Source organism: Etheostoma spectabile, chromosome 12, assembly GCF_008692095.1.
Source record: "Etheostoma spectabile isolate EspeVRDwgs_2016 chromosome 12, UIUC_Espe_1.0, whole genome shotgun sequence".
NCBI classification, from domain to species: domain Eukaryota; kingdom Metazoa; phylum Chordata; class Actinopteri; order Perciformes; family Percidae; genus Etheostoma; species Etheostoma spectabile.
In genome coordinates, this window is record NC_045744.1 from 20,049,533 (window position 1) to 20,068,958 (window position 19,426).

At 39.4% G+C, this 19,426-nt stretch overlaps 1 protein-coding gene across 1 annotated transcript in view; it reads right to left on the reverse strand.

Moving 5' to 3' along the window:
- LOC116699838 (astrotactin-1-like) overlaps positions 1-19,426 on the reverse strand; it is a 372,650-nt gene that overhangs the window by 249,920 nt on the left and 103,304 nt on the right. Inside the window, 3 exon segments of the mRNA XM_032532626.1 lie at positions 4,340-4,507; positions 8,938-9,090; positions 10,961-11,110. Coding sequence (XP_032388517.1) covers positions 4,340-4,507; positions 8,938-9,090; positions 10,961-11,110 — 471 coding nt within the window.

A 19,426-nucleotide genomic window follows, 5' to 3' on the forward strand; every position in this document is an offset into this window, starting at 1 on the left:
GTTAAATGTTGCGAGCTTAGTCATAGTATTAATATCTTCTGAATTATTACAAATGTGAACACAGGCATTTACAAGCATATTTGTCAGATCTCATGTAAAAGTTTAAGATACGTAAGAAGAAAAGAAATATAAGATTAATTTGGGATTATTCGCAAGTTAACTATGGACAATTATGCGTTTACTCGCTATTATAAATTTTTATCGATTGACAGCCCTTGTTAACAGCAAGATGTATTATATTTTTTAAGTTTTACAGGATCCCACTTTCTTCGTAGTAAATTTGGAGTCAAAGAAGATAAAAATGTTTTCTCTGGCAGAGGAAGTGTTAAAGAGCTTTTTCAACAACGGACTTCTGTTTTATCAGCACATTGTTCTCATCATTTGGACTTTGAATGTGGCGTGTGACTTGAATAAAACATTGTGTACAGTACGTGCACATTATCCTTAATCGATGTGAGTGTATTTATAATCTGCAAGTACTTCATATAATATGCAACACGTTATTTAGATTTTTGTTTCTCATGTGTTGTTGGGTTTTGTTAAATATTTTAGAAACATATAAAATAGACCAACTTGATTCTTGATATACTTACAGATCAGACTATTTACCCAGCATGCATCATGTGTTATCTATCAGCCAGGGGTTGCCGTTGAAGCCATTACAGTCAAGCATATACTGTACAACAGAAGAGGACATCGACTCTGGGCCTGAAAAAAACAACATCAATCTATACAAAAACTAGCCTACTTCTCCTTAATCCTAGCTTGGCTATTTAAAAATGGTGATATGTGCAGGATGTCCCATGTCAAGCTAGTGACGATTCTCTTCAACCAATCAATGTTCTGCAGTGTTTTTTTACTCCACCTTTAAGTATCATCTCAGCTCGCTTGAAACCCCAACCGAGGTGGTACCAAAACAGTACCAGGTACAATCACAACCTTTTGCTAATGGAAACCCAAAAAAGAGCAAGCCGAGTTGAGTAGAGCAGAGCCCTGCCATGCAGTGGAAATGCAGCATAAGATTCTTTTTTAGTTACAAGTACAAGGTTGGCTGTAGTTCAGAGGTAGAGCGGGTCAGCCCTCAACCACAAGATTGGCGGTTTGATCCCAGCCCTCCTCCGGCAACATGTCAAAATGTCCTTGAGCAAGACACTGATCCCCAAGATGCTATGTGGCTGTCCACGGCTCCTAATGCTTAGGATGGGTTAAATGCAGAGATTAAATTTCACTACAATGTACTGTTTGACTGTACGTAGCTGTGGTTGCAGCACATTACCACATCACAGTTCTGTCAGAGAGTGACAGCAAAATGGCATGCTGCAGGAAGAGCAGTAGAAAATTGACCACAATGCAGTCTGCTAACTCTAATTTACCAAAAAGTATTTAATCCGATATTTAATCCAATTTAATATAAAGCTTTGGCTGAAAGAACTAAGTGCATTATATGAGATTGCTTATGGCACGTGTCGCAATGAATAAATTAAACTAAACTAAATTGAGCAGGGAAGTGGCTCAAACTGATTAAAGAGAACATTCATCGTGTTTCTCAGCCTAGTCAGCCGTCCCCTTACCAAAACTTCTGTGACTGCACAGTCACATTACAGCAGTTTGTATAGGCGACGAGCAAATAGAGCTGAGTGGCAACTGGCGCTAGAGGGTGTCCACAAGGAGCAAAATACAGAACAAACATTGGAGGGGGCACAGCTTAGGTGATTTAACAATATATTTTAGTTCTCACAATCAAATACATACTTACATTTTTTTCTAGAGTAATATGTAAAGAGATGTGAGCGTCACACGGAAAGCCGAGTTTGTTCTGAACATCTTGATAGAAAAAACATCAGTTATAATACCCTAAAAAGGTAAATTTAAGATGTGTGAAAATGCCCTTAGACCACAGAGGGTTAATAGAGGCTTTTATGAGTTGAGCTGTAATTAAACTAGACTTCTAAAGCCTTATCTGTGGTTGCGCTGTTCTGACATAATTACCCAACAACTTCTATCACACATGACATTTGATTTTCCTTCTATGCTTGTTTTGTATTATATTTGATTGACATATTTGGTTCTGATTCTGTTCTTTTTGTTTTTCCGGTCACTGCAACTGTTGTTAAAGGAGCTTTGACAAGTACATCACATTTTGACAAATACTGTACTCCTCAACCAAAAGCAGCGTACATATTGCGATTATTATAGTTTATGTACATGATAGAATTAATTAATCTATTAAGTTTCAAATTTTGCTAAGAATATCCATTTTTTAATTCAATATTAATGGAACGTTGAAGAAATGTAGTGTGGTAGAACATATAGATAATTGCTGCAAAATGCAACAAAGTAAAAGTCAAAAGTATGCACTATGGATTCTACTTAAGTAAAGTACAGATACGTAAAAAGTACAGTAACAAAGTATTTCTATTTTGTTACATACCACCACTGCTGGTGAGTGATAAACACTGCTACTTGTGGAGGCTTTTTTGCAGTAATGGGACAAAGACAAAACCTGGAATGTCCCCCCTCTTTCTCCAACCACAGCAGGTTTACCAGCCATTACCAACGAATGAGTAAACCACAAAACTGTGCTGCATCGTGCTTCCATTGAGCCAGCTTTGCACAAACAAAACAAAGCTTTCCATTTTTCACAGAATTCTAAAATTCAAAACGGTTTAGTCTTGATTGATAGCTTGACGTCATTTTCAGACTCTAGTCAGAATATGACGTCAGGCTATCAATATGAATATGACTATATGAATATAATGAATGCGCTGTTGATATTGTCTATAACAGTGGCAGCCATCTTTGTTGTAAACAAATTCAACCCAAGCGCTCTTTGTTGACATGGTTGATTACGTTAGTGTTGATCATCTGTCCATCATCGTATAAAGTCCACTTTGACAATTCGATTGGTCCAAACAGCTCTGGTTCTAGTCTGGATCAAGTCCAGACCAAACTTCCCGACCTCAAATGTTGTGGAGGGGGCTGAGTTTGGACGGCATCCAGGCTACTTAATTAATCAAATATGTTACAGATGATGGCAAGTTCTTTTACCAATTAGAGCAAACAATGATGATAAAAATAAGAACAATTTTTGCCAATAACTGCAACATTCTTCATCTGTGTCTGTTGTTTACCACAACTCAATTGATTTAATCAATAATGAATGACAAAAGGATTGCCCTCCTTGGCTGAGCTGTAACTGTAGCTAATCAATACTGCTAACGCTACAGCTCAGCCGAGGAGGATGTGTATTTACATCATTGTCACAAGCCTCCCGTCCATCAGTACACTTCCTTTTGTGCGGTGATACAGAAAATAGTTCCTACATAAAACTGCTCACAACCAGGTTTGTGGGTCACCTTGAGTAACAGGGTTACAATTTCTGGAAAAAGTTATACAGTAGCTGTTGAGTTTTTCAAATGTATTGTTTCGACGTTTTAAGTACCACAAGCCAATTGGCGTCTAGTTCCATTATATTGCAGAGAAGGTAGACATCTCCATGGCAACTCACACCACAACTATCTAGACTGATAAATATCGCTACACGTAAGAGGAACAATGTGTGTTTTTGATTTTGTGGCGAAATTTCCCTTTAAGTCTAAAGAATTGTTTGTAAGTTGGGCTGACAATGGTCCTATAATGTTAAAATGCTCTTTTTGGGCACATTTTCTTCACAATTTCACAAACAAATGACCTTAATCTTTAGCACCTTCTTTTCGGTCAGTGTTTGTTGATTGTCGACTTGTTTTGGTGTAAAATTTGATTTTACACAGGTATGTTAAAGTTTAAAGAAGATATTTACAATAAAGCCCACAATTATGTACAGTCAATTCAATTTTACGTATAGTATCAAATCATAGTTATCTTAAGACACTTTACAGATAGAGTAGGTCTAGACCACAATATAACTTACAAACACACAATAATTTCAGTAATTCCCCCAATAGCAAGCCTTTAGTGTGACAGTGGCGAGGATAACTTCCTTTTAGGGAGAAACCTCGGACAGACCCAGGCTCTAGGTGGGTGGTGTTTGACCGTGCCGGTTGGGGGAACAATGAACAGTGGCAATTATAGTCACAATAAAGATAATGGAACTACAGCTGTAATAATGAATTTTCTATGGATGTAAGTGGTGAGGTCAAGATACCAAGGCCTACTGTATGTTAACTGGTTAAGTTGCAAGCATAAGCCAAAGTTTTACCAACTGCAGAGTGTTCTTCATGATAGTTGAGACGTAACTAGTCAAGGTAGAGAGCCGAGCACTTCTTTATTTAAACTAATTATAAATACGATTTCAATGGAAACATAACTGCTACTCGTAAATGTTGTGTCCTTGGCTCACCTGTTTCCGGATCACACTGGTGCTCACAGGGATCCAGGAGGCGTCGTCCACACAGCTCGTTGACCCACGGCCCGCTGGCGTTCTGCTGGTAGTACAACAAGATCTGGGCTGGGTTCAGCCAGTCTGAGGCGTCCAACTGGCTCCCCTGCAGCAAAATATACCTTGATCCTGGGGAGGATGGACAAAAACACACAGAGTAGATGGAAAGAAGATTCAGAAGGAAGAAAACGAGACAGATAGAGGGTTGAAGAGACAGAGGGATGGGATAGGAAGCAAAGAGATGTGGAGGGTGGATGATTACATGGCAGGTGGAAGAAGGGAGGGTGGAAAGGCAGGACAGAGTAAGAACAAATGAAAAAAGGACAGTAAGTACGCAGCAGTATGCATTAAAACATGAGACCAAATAACTGCAACTCACATGTTTGGACTGAAAAATCATTTCAAAATATGTGTTTTTTGTTGTTGTTTTTTATCTATTAAAAATGTGAAAAGCAAGACACAATTTTTTGGACCTTGAAATTAAAAACACAGATGATTTAAAGACAGCAAGCAGACAATTGTATCGTTCTAAACAGAACGAGCAAGAGAGGCACTTATGTTAGAAAACCTTCAAAATGAAATAGTTTGATAAAGGCAGAACCTAAATATTTGATTAAAAAAGTATTAGAAGAGGATTTATTTGGCTTCAAAATCAACCTGGCCCAACATTGCATTAAAAAGCCTCAAACCTTCTCAACCACAACTGTGATATCTGGAAAAATATTCATATTATTTAGTATCATTATGTTTGAGATCCAGCAAGGACAACAAGCCTTAACAGATTCAAAAAATAAAAATAAACAAACTCCCAGAAACATTTTAATGAAACAATACCTGTAAAAACAAGAGTAGCACTTCTGTTGGATATTATCAGTAACCACATGCAGCCACTTTGGTGCCCTGCAGCCAAGCACATACGACGGGATGAGGAAAGCAACAGTGAAAAGGTTTGAATTGTATATGCCCTTTTCCCATGGTGTTTGGATAAATATTTGCAAAGATTGAATGGTGATGGTTCCAACGATGTCATAAATAAATGAAGCCAATGTTCGTGTAGCTTGGAGGGCTTACTGTTCACAGCAAAGGAAGGTCATTGTTTGACTGCGGGTTTACTGAAAAACCTTGTCTTCTATGTCCTTCCCACTGGTGTAGAGAGAAATTGTGTTATGGACTTCTCATAATCATGTATTTCTTGCTGAGTCAATCCCTTTACATACAGTGTGCATTTAATTCAATTATATTTAGGATGATAGCATGCAGGTTGAATTGGCTACATGCCCTGGTGACTGTAACTGGATAGAAACTTGGTTAAAGTTGAGGATGTGTAAGATAATTCGCTCAAACTCTGAAACTGTTCAGGCTACTCTGCACTTTTACTTAAAGGAAACCATGTCAACACTGTCACTCACTATCTAGCATTGTACAATTATTGACTTTGAAATCAACAAGTAACAATTAAATAACAATTTATTTCAGCGCTGTTTTCTCCTGAACTCCCCAGGAATCTGTGCACAAATTGCACTCATCTTGCCCTGCGTGATGAGATTAGTGCAACCCGGTCTCACGCCAGTTCTTGAAATGGTCACATAATTTTGATTTATTATTTTGTGTACATGTCATGATTTTCACGTTTAATTCATGAACATGTAACGATTTGCAAACATGACCATTTCACAAACTGCCATGACCCTGGGGTGTGCTGGGGAACATAACGCGCCGGGACACAATCCGTGGCCTCTGGGAGACGCAACAATGCAGAGATGAAACGCCACACGCCGGCCACAACAACGGAATGGACCGCCACATGTGGACGCTGGAAAAAGTAAGTTATGAAAAAATAAATGCAACAACTTAAAATGTAACCAGCCAAGTCAAGAAGAACTGCCACCACAGAGGAAGAGGCCAGGTGTCACTATAATACCCAATACCGCTGTGTTGTCTTGCTTTGCTGTGGGATGGGAGAAAAAAATGTTCTTAGTTATTGGCATTTCTTTAAACCAATCACAATCTGCATGGGCGGCACTAAGCTCCGTACGGAGTCGCTGCTAAATAGTTACAAGAGAAAACTCAGATTGGACTAGCTAGCTGTTTGGATTCGCATGCTGAGATCCGAGGAGGATTTAACCATATTCCTCATAAATCCACCCCAGTTTAAAATGCCAACACAAAGAAAGAGGAAGGAAACGGACATCAGCAAAAAATACATGCATCCGGTGAAATTACCTGCGGCAGCGGAGCAATCCTGGAGGTGGAATAGAGGTATAGACTATCCACTGTGTGATCTCTGTAAATTAGCAGCAGCACTCATTGACCAAAGCTGTCCGTTTGCAAATATGGATTGCACCGTGAATTTGCTAACTCAAACATATTTAATCACTTTTTGACAGGCTCTGTGTGCCTTAGTAGTGCCATTCCCGTTGATGATCACTTTAAAACTAGAGCACAAGCTGCAAAGGGCCAGACACATCTTGTTTGCCTAATTGCGGTGAGTCATAAAATTGCTCGTAAAAACCTTCAAACTTAAGACGCCAATCAGTAATGTTTCTGTTTTTATGGCACATTTTAAGTCTTATTGCAATTGTGGTATATGTGTAGATTTTTTGTTTCTAAATCACGGAATGGATTCTAATGTTAAACATTAATGCTTTGTGGATGTGTGCAAAAAAAGAGTGTAACTAAAAAAATAAAAAACTCATGTAATATGAAACTGGAGCCAACTCCAGTAATACATTCATCATCATGTCAAATGTGAATCTCACACATCTCACCCAAGAGGCCATGCATCCCTGAAAAGACCTCCATACGTGGGCACCAGGCTTAATAGCTGTTTTAAGCACCACTGTACAACACTTGTACAACAGGGTCTGAATAGGGCTGTCACGCAGATATTTAGCAATATCACATCAGATATTTCTGAGTAGGAAATGCTGCATAGCTGAAACACTTGAAAAACAAAGAAAAAACATTAAATTAATAACTCGCTGACTTAAACCTTGAATAAGTATAACCTGACTGAGCCGCTATCATGGCTGTAGACTCTTGGGATTGTTTGTCACTTTGCGCTAGTCTTGCATTACAACACCTATTGCCACAGCGCTGTGGAGTAAGGTCCGGCTACAACACAGATACATTGTAGGGGATAGGTGTAAAAAGTAAAAAACAGTGTCTTTCAAACTTTCCATTGTCAGCGTCTAGCTCATTTGTTTGTTTGTTTTTTCGTAAGAAAGGGATTTTGAGAACGGCAACACACAGAAAGGGGACATGTTGCCTTTGAGCCAAGTGCAGGATGTCAGGCGTTATCCTGAAAATCTACTTTTGTTTATCCAGCCTACTTTGCACTGGCCTGAAGACATTTTTCCCTCTTTATCAGCCTCTAAGATTGTTCAACATTTGGTGAGTTTCTATGATCAACATCCTTCAAATTTTATGAGCCACTGAAAGTGAAATGAAATGTTCAGGACCTGGCAGATGGCCATCCAGGAGTTGGTAGGGCAAGGGACAGCATGCAACAAATGTCCCTGGTCACTATCACTATGAGGGAAACGTTACAGTTTAGACCACTGGGACACCCCAAATCATAGTTTTAGATGTACTATTAATATGTCTCAGGCAAAACACAGATGGTAGTCAGAAATCTATTTACTTATTTATTTAGATGGTAAACCATGATTATATTTCTATTTTAGTCTCCAAGTTAGTCATGAAGAAAAGTTTGTCCTTTCTTATCTTGAATAGCAATACATTTATTCCTACTGCGTAAACAGACAAACATCTCCAGATCATTGCTTTCCCTGATGTTAAAGGGACGGAGAAAGCTGTGACTCTACCTTTCTGGGCTTTTCTTCACAGTATTTGAAGGCAGACAAACACACAGCTGTTGGCATTAATAGCTTCTTCACCCAGTGGTAGATTCCAGATTTTCATCTGATTTACCATGACATGAGACTGTGGACACATTTATGGTAACATTCTAAATCCATCCCATTTTGGAATTCAACAAGGCAAATTCACCATCTTTCATCTTTCTTTTCCAAGTTTCCTCCCTGGACACCTCCCTGGAATGTTAATTTCTCCCTGGCAGGCCAGCGTATACCACCGGAAAGCAACAGCGCTCCGAATCAAATCAGACCTCCAGATGATAGATGAGTGAGCCTAGTCACAGTCTATAATACAGTATATCTGGACTGCCAGCTCACTTCTGTGATGGCTGAAAAATGCCAATGAGTGAGCAAGAGTCTGCGCTTGGCCCCCGCGGTGCTTTTATTTTATTTTCTGCAGGTGCTACATTGAAATTCATTACCGAGGTGGTTCAACATATTACAAAGTACAAGGGGGAAGAGTGATGGAGGGTTAGCTACGGGTGGTCACTGCGACCTGGCCTCAATGTGCTCTGATGCTTTGAGGGCACATCTGTTGTGTCGTCTCACATGGGAAATGTAGGGAGGGGGCAGTCGGCCTGGCATTTACCTTTGTCTTTGAGAGAGCAAAACAAATCGGCAACTCAACCGCAAAAACGCATGCACTCTGTTTGAGAGAAATAGCGAGCTGAACTTCCTTACCGTCAGCGATGAGGTGCTCCGGCACATGTAGGATTACCCGGACGGCGAGGGTGCAGGACAGGTGAGAGGAGTAAACCAGGCCGATCACGCAGCTGATGACACTGATCAGAGTCAGGGTGGTCTTATTGATGGGGCTGCGGGGGGAACCTGCTGCTGGAAGCAAAAGCACAGGGAGGGAGTGGGGAGTACAGGGAACAACAAACGATACAGGTATATGAAGTATTGACAGCATTTTACTCCCCCACATTCCCTTTATACCATAAATATACATGCACACAGACACACAAATCCCCAACACACACACACACACACACACACACACACACACACACACACACACACACACACACACACACACACACACACACACACCACACACAGCTTAAACAGGGAGTCATTTCACAAACAAGCCAAAAAATGAGCTTAGTAGCCATGAAATGGACCTTTGGATCAAAAACCTCCAGCCTTTGCGGATTTTAGACTAGGCATAGCTCGGTGGCACACAAATAAGGAATACCTTTGAAAAATATTAACATTCACACTGAGATGTAGGGGAGAAAAAAGAGACATGGGCTGAAATAAAAGTGGTTCAGAGGTTGTTTTGCAACCTTCCCTCTTTCCTCTGCTCTCGCTCTCTGCCAGAGCCAGAATGCTCCCCTTATCTCTTTTACTCCAGAGTGCAACCATAGACTGTAAAAATACACAGAAAGTGTTGAATGTGACCCACAGGGGGGCCACACACACACACACACACACACACACACACCCACACACCACACACACACACACACACACACACACACACACACACACACACACACACACACACACACACACACACACACACACACACACACACACACACACACACACACACACACAGTGACCTTGAATAAAGCCACTCACACTTTGTTTAAAGACGTTATTTTTTTCACAAGCAGAAGAGCTCCAAATTACATTGTCACTTTTAAATGACTCTGGCAGAACTTTCTCACACAGAAGCTGCCCAAGGCGATCCTTTAAACAAAAGCCAAAGTAGAAAGCTGACTTATCGTATTATGTATGAAGCTAGTTTATCCAATCAGGTAAATTACCCAGAAAAACTGGATGTGGGGCATTAAATTCACCTTTTTTAAAGTACATTTTCATGTTATTTGTCTCTACTTAAGACCGGTAGTCATTTGGTTACATTTTTTTTTTTCTTTTAAAGTAGAATGTTTTATTGTTCTCACCCCCCCACTCAACATTCCACTGACATACTTCATACTTAAAGACTTCACACCTCACAGATCATTCCTTTTCTCTGGATGTATGTAAACAACATAGTTTGGGCAGTTTTGCAAACACCATTATTCTATTCTCGCTCTAATTAAAGGTGTTGGCTGCACTTCTGGAGGCATCGCCATGTTTTGACACCTGTGCACATGACGGGGGAATAATTGGCTCAGAGGCGTTGTGAAGGCTTGTAACGCCTTCTGACAGCAGCTATTATTTTGAGGGCACTGTCTCTTTATTTATTTTCCCAATGTCTCTCTTCCACGCCCCATTACTGTACATCAAAGCTACGAGAACATGGCATGCTAATAGATGAAGCGGACTGCACTACTTCACTTTGACACATTTGAATAGACACCTTAGAAATAATATTTGTGTGTAATATTATTTCAAAATAGTGTTTTTTTCATGTCATAAGATGCAATCAATATCAAAATATTTTGCACCGAACACTTTCGAACTCACAGTCTTGTTTGATTTCAGTCAACAAGAGTGTATGCAGATGCACTGAGGTAATTGTTACATGCTCACAACCACTGTGACAACACACACCTATGTACAGTACATCCACAGCATACTGTGTACACAAACTCCATGTATTTCCTTTAGAAGTCAAAATCACGAGAACACACAACACTGCAATCAATCTGCTATATGCACTGTAAAGGTTACTTGTCATGCGTCATGGCAATGGTAATACCATCACACGGCGGGATTAACTGTCTGTAGGTGTATAAATCCTCCTTACCCCCTGAGCCCCACGCGCTGTTGGCGTTACCATTTCTCATACCTCGACTCCGGCGGCGACTGCGGTTTGGGTCGGTGTAAAAGGCCAGCTGAGGCTCGCTGTCTGCCTCCGTTCCAGAGTCCCCGTCTGGGTTCAAGAAAGTTGAACCCGCTGTTGGATTCACACATACAAAAAATAAAAGATACACCTACAATAAGAAGAAAAAAAAAATGTTTTGGACCATTGGTGGGGGATTTTGTCCTTAAGTTGGCCTCATAGAGATGGCAAAAAAGGGCAGCCACAACCAAAAATAAATACGCTGCTTGATTCAGTTTTGTTCAATCAATAGTTGAAATGTTAGCTAATGGACATGGAGCCCATATTAGGGAAAATCTTGGGAAAAATTACTCTTTCCCCCCCCCCCCCCCCTGAGCATACTGATTTAACTTTAGCTTCTGATTTAGTCATTGCATTTACGGAACATACAAGAGGACATTATTATAAATCCTTAAGTGGACTACTTTAATGGGCTTAAAAAATAACTGCCATGACGTCTTCATAGAAAATTAAGCCAGACAAAACTTGCCAGCAAACGTAGATGCACAAGTGTACATAGTACAAGTTACTTAATCTGTTCTTCAAAACCTTTCAAAGTGGATCGTACAAATATCCACAATGGAGGAGAATACATATACTAATGTGAAAATCACGTTAGTGTTGATCTCATTTGCTCCTTATTATTGTTAAGGCAGTGGAATACTGTAGCGTCAATAGTGTTGGATAGGTCTGAGATTGAACTACATGGCTAAGGACAACAGCAAGTTTTTTTGGAAACACAATTGATTAATTTTAGTGGAATGCCAGAAATTTGATCATGGTGGTTAATCAAATTTACACAGGGCTTTTAAGTAGAATTCAACATCGGAGACCTTTGACATGCCAATTCACTTTATGTACTAACTGAAACTTCTTGACAGGGCTGGCCATGCCATGGAAACCATCCAAATGTGTATTATTTGTATATAGAGTATATGTATATATGTATATGGTTGGCTTATACTAATTTATGTATCAGGGCTGCAACTTGTTTTTAATTAAAAAAAACAATTATTATAGATTTAACTGATATTCAAGTAATGTTATATTGATCAACAATCAAACCCAAAAATGTTACATGTACAATAACAAACGGAGAAAAGCTGCAAATCCTCACATGTAAGAAGCTGGAACCACTCTTGTTTGGGGCCTTTTGGTGAATAAATGACATAAATTATCAAAACGGTATATGCAATTCATTCATAAATCAAATTGCTGATTGACTGTTTCAGAACTGCTACAAATGTTTATTTTACTATATATACACAAAGCATTTTGGACAAAGACATTTTTTCAGTATAAAAAGAGTCACATCTTTTAAACAAAATTCTAATAGTGTGAAAGTATCTATCTCTGGAACCTTGACACATGTTTGTGATGAATACAGTTGGCATTCCTGAAGGTCAGCACTAATACGTTGTTACTAATGGGACTATTAACTGGAACATTGTGTAGGAAGGCTTCATCAACAAATAAATCCATTTAAATATTAAAAAGCCGAGGGGTGACCCGATAGCCACGCAAATGCACTGAAACGCGAGTCGCTCGTTCGATTCCCTGCTGGCCTGACCTGATCGCTGCATGTCATCGCCTACTTTCTCGCCCCACATTTCCTGTCTTTTTCCACTAAAACTAACATATAAATGCATAACATGGACAAAATGTAAATTTAGAAAAGTATAGCAGAAAAAACAGTGGATGACACACATAGTATTTGATATGGTAAGACCAACACATATTTGGCTGTGGTCTTTTGCTGGACAATACCAACATGAGTCTTATTTTTAGTGTTTATTTTTACCATTTTCATGTTGCAATTCAATAAAAATGACACAGCCATTTGTGACCAATTCTATTTCATAGGAAAGGAAGGGTGCAGAATAAATGTGGAAATGAACAGCTTTGTTTAACAAGATAATCCCACTCCCACCATTTAATTGTTCTTCATTTATGGTGAGATAGTAAATGTCCCTCTCTTGCTTCAAAGTAGGAGGCAAGTGAATATAGACTGACTGGTCTATCGTTTAAAGCTACTGTACAATATGATCTTAAGGACAAAGGACAAAAACTGTTCCTACAGTACCGTATGTCCACAATGTACTTGAGCTAAGTGTGTTTTAGCAGAGGCATTAGCAATGTTTAGAGGGCATGTATTGAAGTTTGTCTTACAAGTGTTAGCGGATTGCGAATCACAAAGTAAGAGGGAAATCCATCAAAGAAGCAAAGATTTGCTGCCTCAGTGGGATATATGTGAACTGAAACAAAATTCTGCTAACATTGCTCAGTGACAAGAGCTTTAAAAATCCCCAAAACAAGACACAGCGTTTGATTAAACTGGAGAAGATCCCTCGGAATGAAATGGGGGAATGAAAACACTGTTGGAATCAATGTCAATGTGACAAAATGAGGATTTTTTTTTCACGACAGCAGCTTTATCAGCTTTTCGTATTGTTGGTTTTACAACAATATGCACTGAAGATATGAATTTATAGTGTAAATATCATTGACAGCCATGACTATCTGACAGCACAGATGCTGCCGTTGCTTTACTTCACAAGTGGGAAGGTTTTTTTGAAGGCCACCATTGTTCCAGCAGCATTTCACACAACTGATTTAATAATAAAGCAATTCACTGCACAATTCCCCCCCCCCCCCCCCCCCCCAATGTTTACCGTCAAGGAACAAAGACCTCTGGAACATTATTCAGTGTACTATTAAAACGCTGCAGTGAAACAAAGACAAATACAACCTTCATGCAGTGATCAGGAAAGACAGAGCTACATCTTCAAACCAAACATGCAATAGGTTTCAGTAAGTACAAAATAACAACAAATAAGTAGACTTTAGTTCAATATTCATCATTCACTATATGTGACACAAAAACATAAAATTCTTAAAAAAGAGGGGTCTTACTGTGTTACATTCCCCATTTGAAAAACAAATTGACTTCCTCTGAAATGATTTTGATAATTACTTGATTCATTATTTGTCATTTTGCTTTTTATGCAAATTACCATTTTAACTAAAGCTATATTGGTAGCTGTGCATTAAAGCTACATTGTGTAAGAATTTCTCACATCTAGCGCTGAGATCATATATCATGATCAACTCTCTCTCACCACGCAGTTCAAAGTACGTATTGCAGCTACAAAATGCGAAAGTGTACAAAAGTTGTTGGAGTGCATGTCAGAGGGTGGCACGGACGCGTGCTTCACACCACGAGCGGGCACGCGGGCCACCCTTCGGAAAGGAAAGAGAAAGAAAAAGAGACTGCAGCGGTCCGGAGGATAATTAACCAGTTGGGATTTGGTGTGTGCGTCCAAAGCAGCTCCAATGTTCACCAGTCTCTTTCTCTTTTCAATATCCTTTCTCTTTTTTCAATATCCTTTCTCTTTTTCTGGGCAAAGAAGACGACTCCCGTTCCTGAAATTTGGAGTTTGAATACGTATGGTCCTCCATGTTTCCTTCTTCAAACTTGCCGGGGCCGGGAAGGGACAATACCCATTAGCAGCAGCTGTGAGTCGAAAGGCGGAGCAGTATAACCTGTATGTCCCTTACCAGCTAATGTATTTCAAGATGGCGCATGAATATGGAGCATCTACCCCAGTTCATGTAAGCGCAAATGTAAAATTTTCAGTTAGTGAACCGGCAACACAGATTTTAACAATGAACTACAAACGTTACACAATGTATCTTTAAGGAGTCACAGCGGCTCCATGCGTACCTACATTAGAAATCTGTTAACCAATGCATTGAGCATAAATAATGGATCAGGGGATTAGCAAATGTTTTAGATAATTCAATAAAACCCTAAAATGTCAACCTGCTGGTAGTGATTGAGGAAAAGTCCCCTGACTTTTCCTAAAAAAAACTCAAGTGAGCTTTATCATCTGAGGACCATTAATGTCTGTACAAAATTTCATGGCAATCTATTCAACAGCTGGTGGACTGGCATCGACAGGACGACATTGCCACGCCTCAAGCGGCTCCACTAGTGTAGACAGTAAAACTAAATAAATAAATCCCTATAGATGACTGAATAGCAGGAAATGATCAGACAGGCTTTCAAACACATGCAGATTTTGCTATATGTAAGTTCAACTGTAGCCAGCTGCACAGATAAATTACCCTTATCTTCTTATAAATTTGAGCATTACACTATGTATTCTGTTTGGATCATTATGGACCATGGTGAACAGACAGGGCACTTTGTCTAAACTGCCAACAAATAAAACTACTTTAGATCATTTACCAGACACTGCAGTCCCGTCTACAGCCTTGAACCTGCAAAAATGATTTTGCACATTGTAGTGAAGGATAAACTGAGCAAAGTGTTAGTTTATACAGGACACAGAAGTCATACGCCCTGATGAATTATCATTCCTATGAGACTCAAACCAATCACAGCCATTCTTACATCAAGGCTGTCCTTTTAAATGTATCTGATCCCTGCTACACTGACGCTGCTTCACTCTCTTCTGCTGCTGCTGGCAACATTTTGCCTCCACCTTCCTAGTTCAGAGTCCTAACATGACTCAAAGTTTAAAATGGTTTACAATGTTTTTCTTTTGGTTCACTCTTTTTTTTACCCAGGGGGTATTATACATGGTGCTCCCTGTTTCTTGGCTGGTCCAAGGAGCATTATCAAGAACAGAGCCGTCAGCGCCAAGCACAATTGTATTTCCATTCATTGGAATAAATAGTTATATCTATGACGAGAGTGTTGCCGACTGAAGTAAGTAGTCTTTGCACAAATGCATGGCTGGATGTTCTATTTGTGCATCAAACATAATTATATTTGTTCTTGCCTCTGTAAGAGCTTTCCAAAACAAGGTTAGGAACATTTTACCCTCCGATGAAAAATACAGATTTCAGTTACAAGTTAGAAATTAAGAACGGAAAGCTACTTAGCATTGAATATTTGTTGTATGCCAATGATAACATTATTGCTATGTCCAAATTCAAGGGTAAATTACTTCAATGAATGTAGCCTATGAAGATGTGGCCTCCAGGGGACAGACAGCTAGCTCTGCTGCTCTTCCACAGATGAGACACTCTGGCTTTACAGGGAATAAATAATGTGTTCTGATCGTGCAGCAAGGTCAAAAGGTTTACCAACAGCAATTTGTCCTTTAATGGCCAACAAAATGGTAAATATAAAAAGCAAGATCCAGCAAGCTTTCCAGTACTGTACAATAAAAGCTGACCAATGATCACCTAAACTAAATACGACTGGTGCATGGGATTTGGTCCCATATTACCAAACTTTACTTGAATGGATAATGGGATTCCAATGGTCACAAGCAGTAGTTGTGTCTAAAGGCACAGCCTTTACACACAGATACGGCCACATTGGAATGAGACTTTGGAATAGGACCGTCTGTTTGAATATCTTTAGTGATGAAAGGCAAATAGACTTCAAATAGGCGGCCCACAGATCATGCAAGAGTGTGTCCCCTAGACTGAGTGGGCCCAGTCAGAGTACAGACTCAGTTGAGGAATTTAATCAAGCTAAAGAAATCAGAGGCAAAAATGTCAGAGCAACAAACATGGATATTAAAAAAAAAAAAATCAGTATTAGAAAACTGTCACATCCAGACAGTATCGATGACAGAAAATCAGAAACACCATTTATAAAACTGACAGTTTATAAGTCTAAGGCAGATAAAACACTAACAGTGATTTTTCATGTGCCTCAAAACCTTCTTAACAAGTCCAAATTCATTTAAGACCATTAATAATTATTTGTAATAAAACTATCCCTTAATGAAGACAGACACAGCTTAATGTTAAAACTTAAGTAAAGCTTTAGCCATGATTCGGTAAACATGTTTCTGGTTTGTAGTTTTTTGCTTGCAATTTGTATCAGGTTATCTATATTCTATATCAGTTTGACCAAATACCCACAAAACCAATTGCATTCCCACCAGCCTAAGCTGTACTTTGTGTTTAGTGCTGATTAGGAAACATTAGCATACTAACACAATGTATAGGATTTAGGGGGATATATTAGCAGAAATTGAATTTATTAACCATAATTACATTTTGTTATTGTACATTCACCTGAAACTAAGAATTATTGATTTTTGGCTAGCTTTGAATGAGCACTTCATTCACTTAATTTACATGGGTGAGAGATATTCAGTTAGTTTTCAATGGCAATCTCAATGTTAGACTCTACTAAATACTACACATTGGTCATTTAACTAAGACGGTGAACGTGGTAACGTATTACCTGCTGAACATCAGCATGTTAGCATTGTCACTGTATTTTAGCATGCCGGCATTAGCATTTAGCAGTGATGGTCAAATGAAGCTTCAGAAAGCTTCAGAAACCATTTCATTTCCTGAGCCCACTAGATGGCAATCTCTGTTCAACAAAGGGTTGAAGGCATACTGAATTCCCATTCCTTGAGCCTTTTTCTATAAACCAAGAGTGCCATCTAGTGGGGTAAACAAATAAACTACTTTAACTAACTATTTTAATTTGGACATCACTGGCATTTAGCTCAAAGCACTGCTGTGTCTAAGTTCATCCACAGAAAACCACTAGCATCGCTGGAGACTCTTCAGCTGCCAGTATATGCTTATTCAGAACTGCTTGTCAGTTGGTTGAACCTTCTTCTCAGGGGCGGCTGTGACTCAGTGGTAAAGCGGTTGCCTGCCAATCGGAAGGTTGGTGGTTCCCTGGCCCTGTAGTCCCATGTCAAAGTGTCCATGGGCCAGACACTGAACCCTAAGTTTCCCCCGATGCTGCGCCTTAGGAGTGTAAATGTGAGTGAGTGTTTATCTTATGAGCAGGTGGCACCTTGTATGGCAGCCTCGGCCATAGTGTATGAACGTGTGTGAATGGTAAATGGTTCCTGTGCTTTGAGTAGTCGTTGAGACTAGAAAAGGGCTATATAAGAACAGTACATTTAGATTTATATTTCTGTCACCTAATGTGTACAACAAAGTGCATTTTATATACTTTCTGTCAATGAATTCAGAATTTTAGAACCAACAAAAACATGACCTGGACAGCATAGACTCTTAAAACACTGGCTGTTGATGTCCTGTTGTAGATGTCACTGTGTTGCCCATACCCAACCCAACATTTATGCCATTATGTAAAGAAATATAATATAATTTTTGAAAATTACACCATGTAAACCTATTCTGGTACAACCTGAAAAGAGCATAATATGCGCACTTTCCACCAGAATGACACTTGAAATATAAGGTTGTGTCCCTGCCTGGCTTATAGAGAATAAAAGTGCCTTCTGAGGAATCAAGACTAAATCTAACACAGCATGTATTCACCAGCCTTCCCTATTAAATCTGAGCCAAAAGTTGCTGCACTCACTGCTTCTAGGAAAACAAGACAGGCCCCACTAAGTATTTACTGCATGATGTTCAGCCGCACCTCAGCATGCACAAGTACCTCTTATAAAGCAAAAAAAAAGATTATGTCCAGTGCTCCACATCTCTATAAATATGGAAGGGTGCTAGAGTCGAGTAAGTGAGAGGGTAATGACACCAGAATGACAATCAATCCTGATGGAGGAAGTGGACACGTAAACAAAACAACTAAAAACAGTATAGGGGTGTCACAGCAACAGAAACAATAACCTTAATCATGTCATTCTAATGAATTATCTGCAGTGTTTCCCACATATTCAATTCAATTTTAACAGTTATCTCACAGCGCTACTCTGTGATGTTATTTACAGAAACTCAACAATTACCACCAAGAGCAAGCACTAGGCGATGCAACCAAACGTGTCGAGCCTGGTTTTACACAATGAAACAAATTTCAAAGTAAAACACCTAGGTTGATGGTGATTTTGACTTCTCAGCTGTGTCTACAGCGAGAGACGAAATCAGGTAAACGGAGAGAAAGACCGGGGGACAAACAGACAGTTTGACACACGGGACGGCGCAGATGCTCCGCTGATCGCAGCTGGTTTAAACTGACAGATTGGATAACATGGGCGCCAAAATAAAAATAGCTCCGCCTCACCGGGCTTCCGTGTCCAGTGTGTTTTTGCTGTTACATTGCCTGAGAAGAACATCAACTCTGATGTCCATTGCAAATAAACGTCTAAAAATCTATTTAGAAAAAAAGATTCCTCAGAACCTGCCTGAGAATCATCCTGTTTTTAACTTTTCTTTATTAACAAAGTAATCTAGTGATTGTACATTTATAGCTACATTGCAAACTGCTAAAAGCTAATTCAGCATATTTTTAATGGTTCAAAATCGCCAACTGTAATCAGATAAGGGGCTCAAAAGAAAATATAAGTACCCTACATGTAGCTGACATTACAGCCCATGTGATGAACTTTTACGGGGTCTTGCTCTACTGATGGCTTTCATTTATTCTGTCATACCCAACTAGGCCCATTTGTT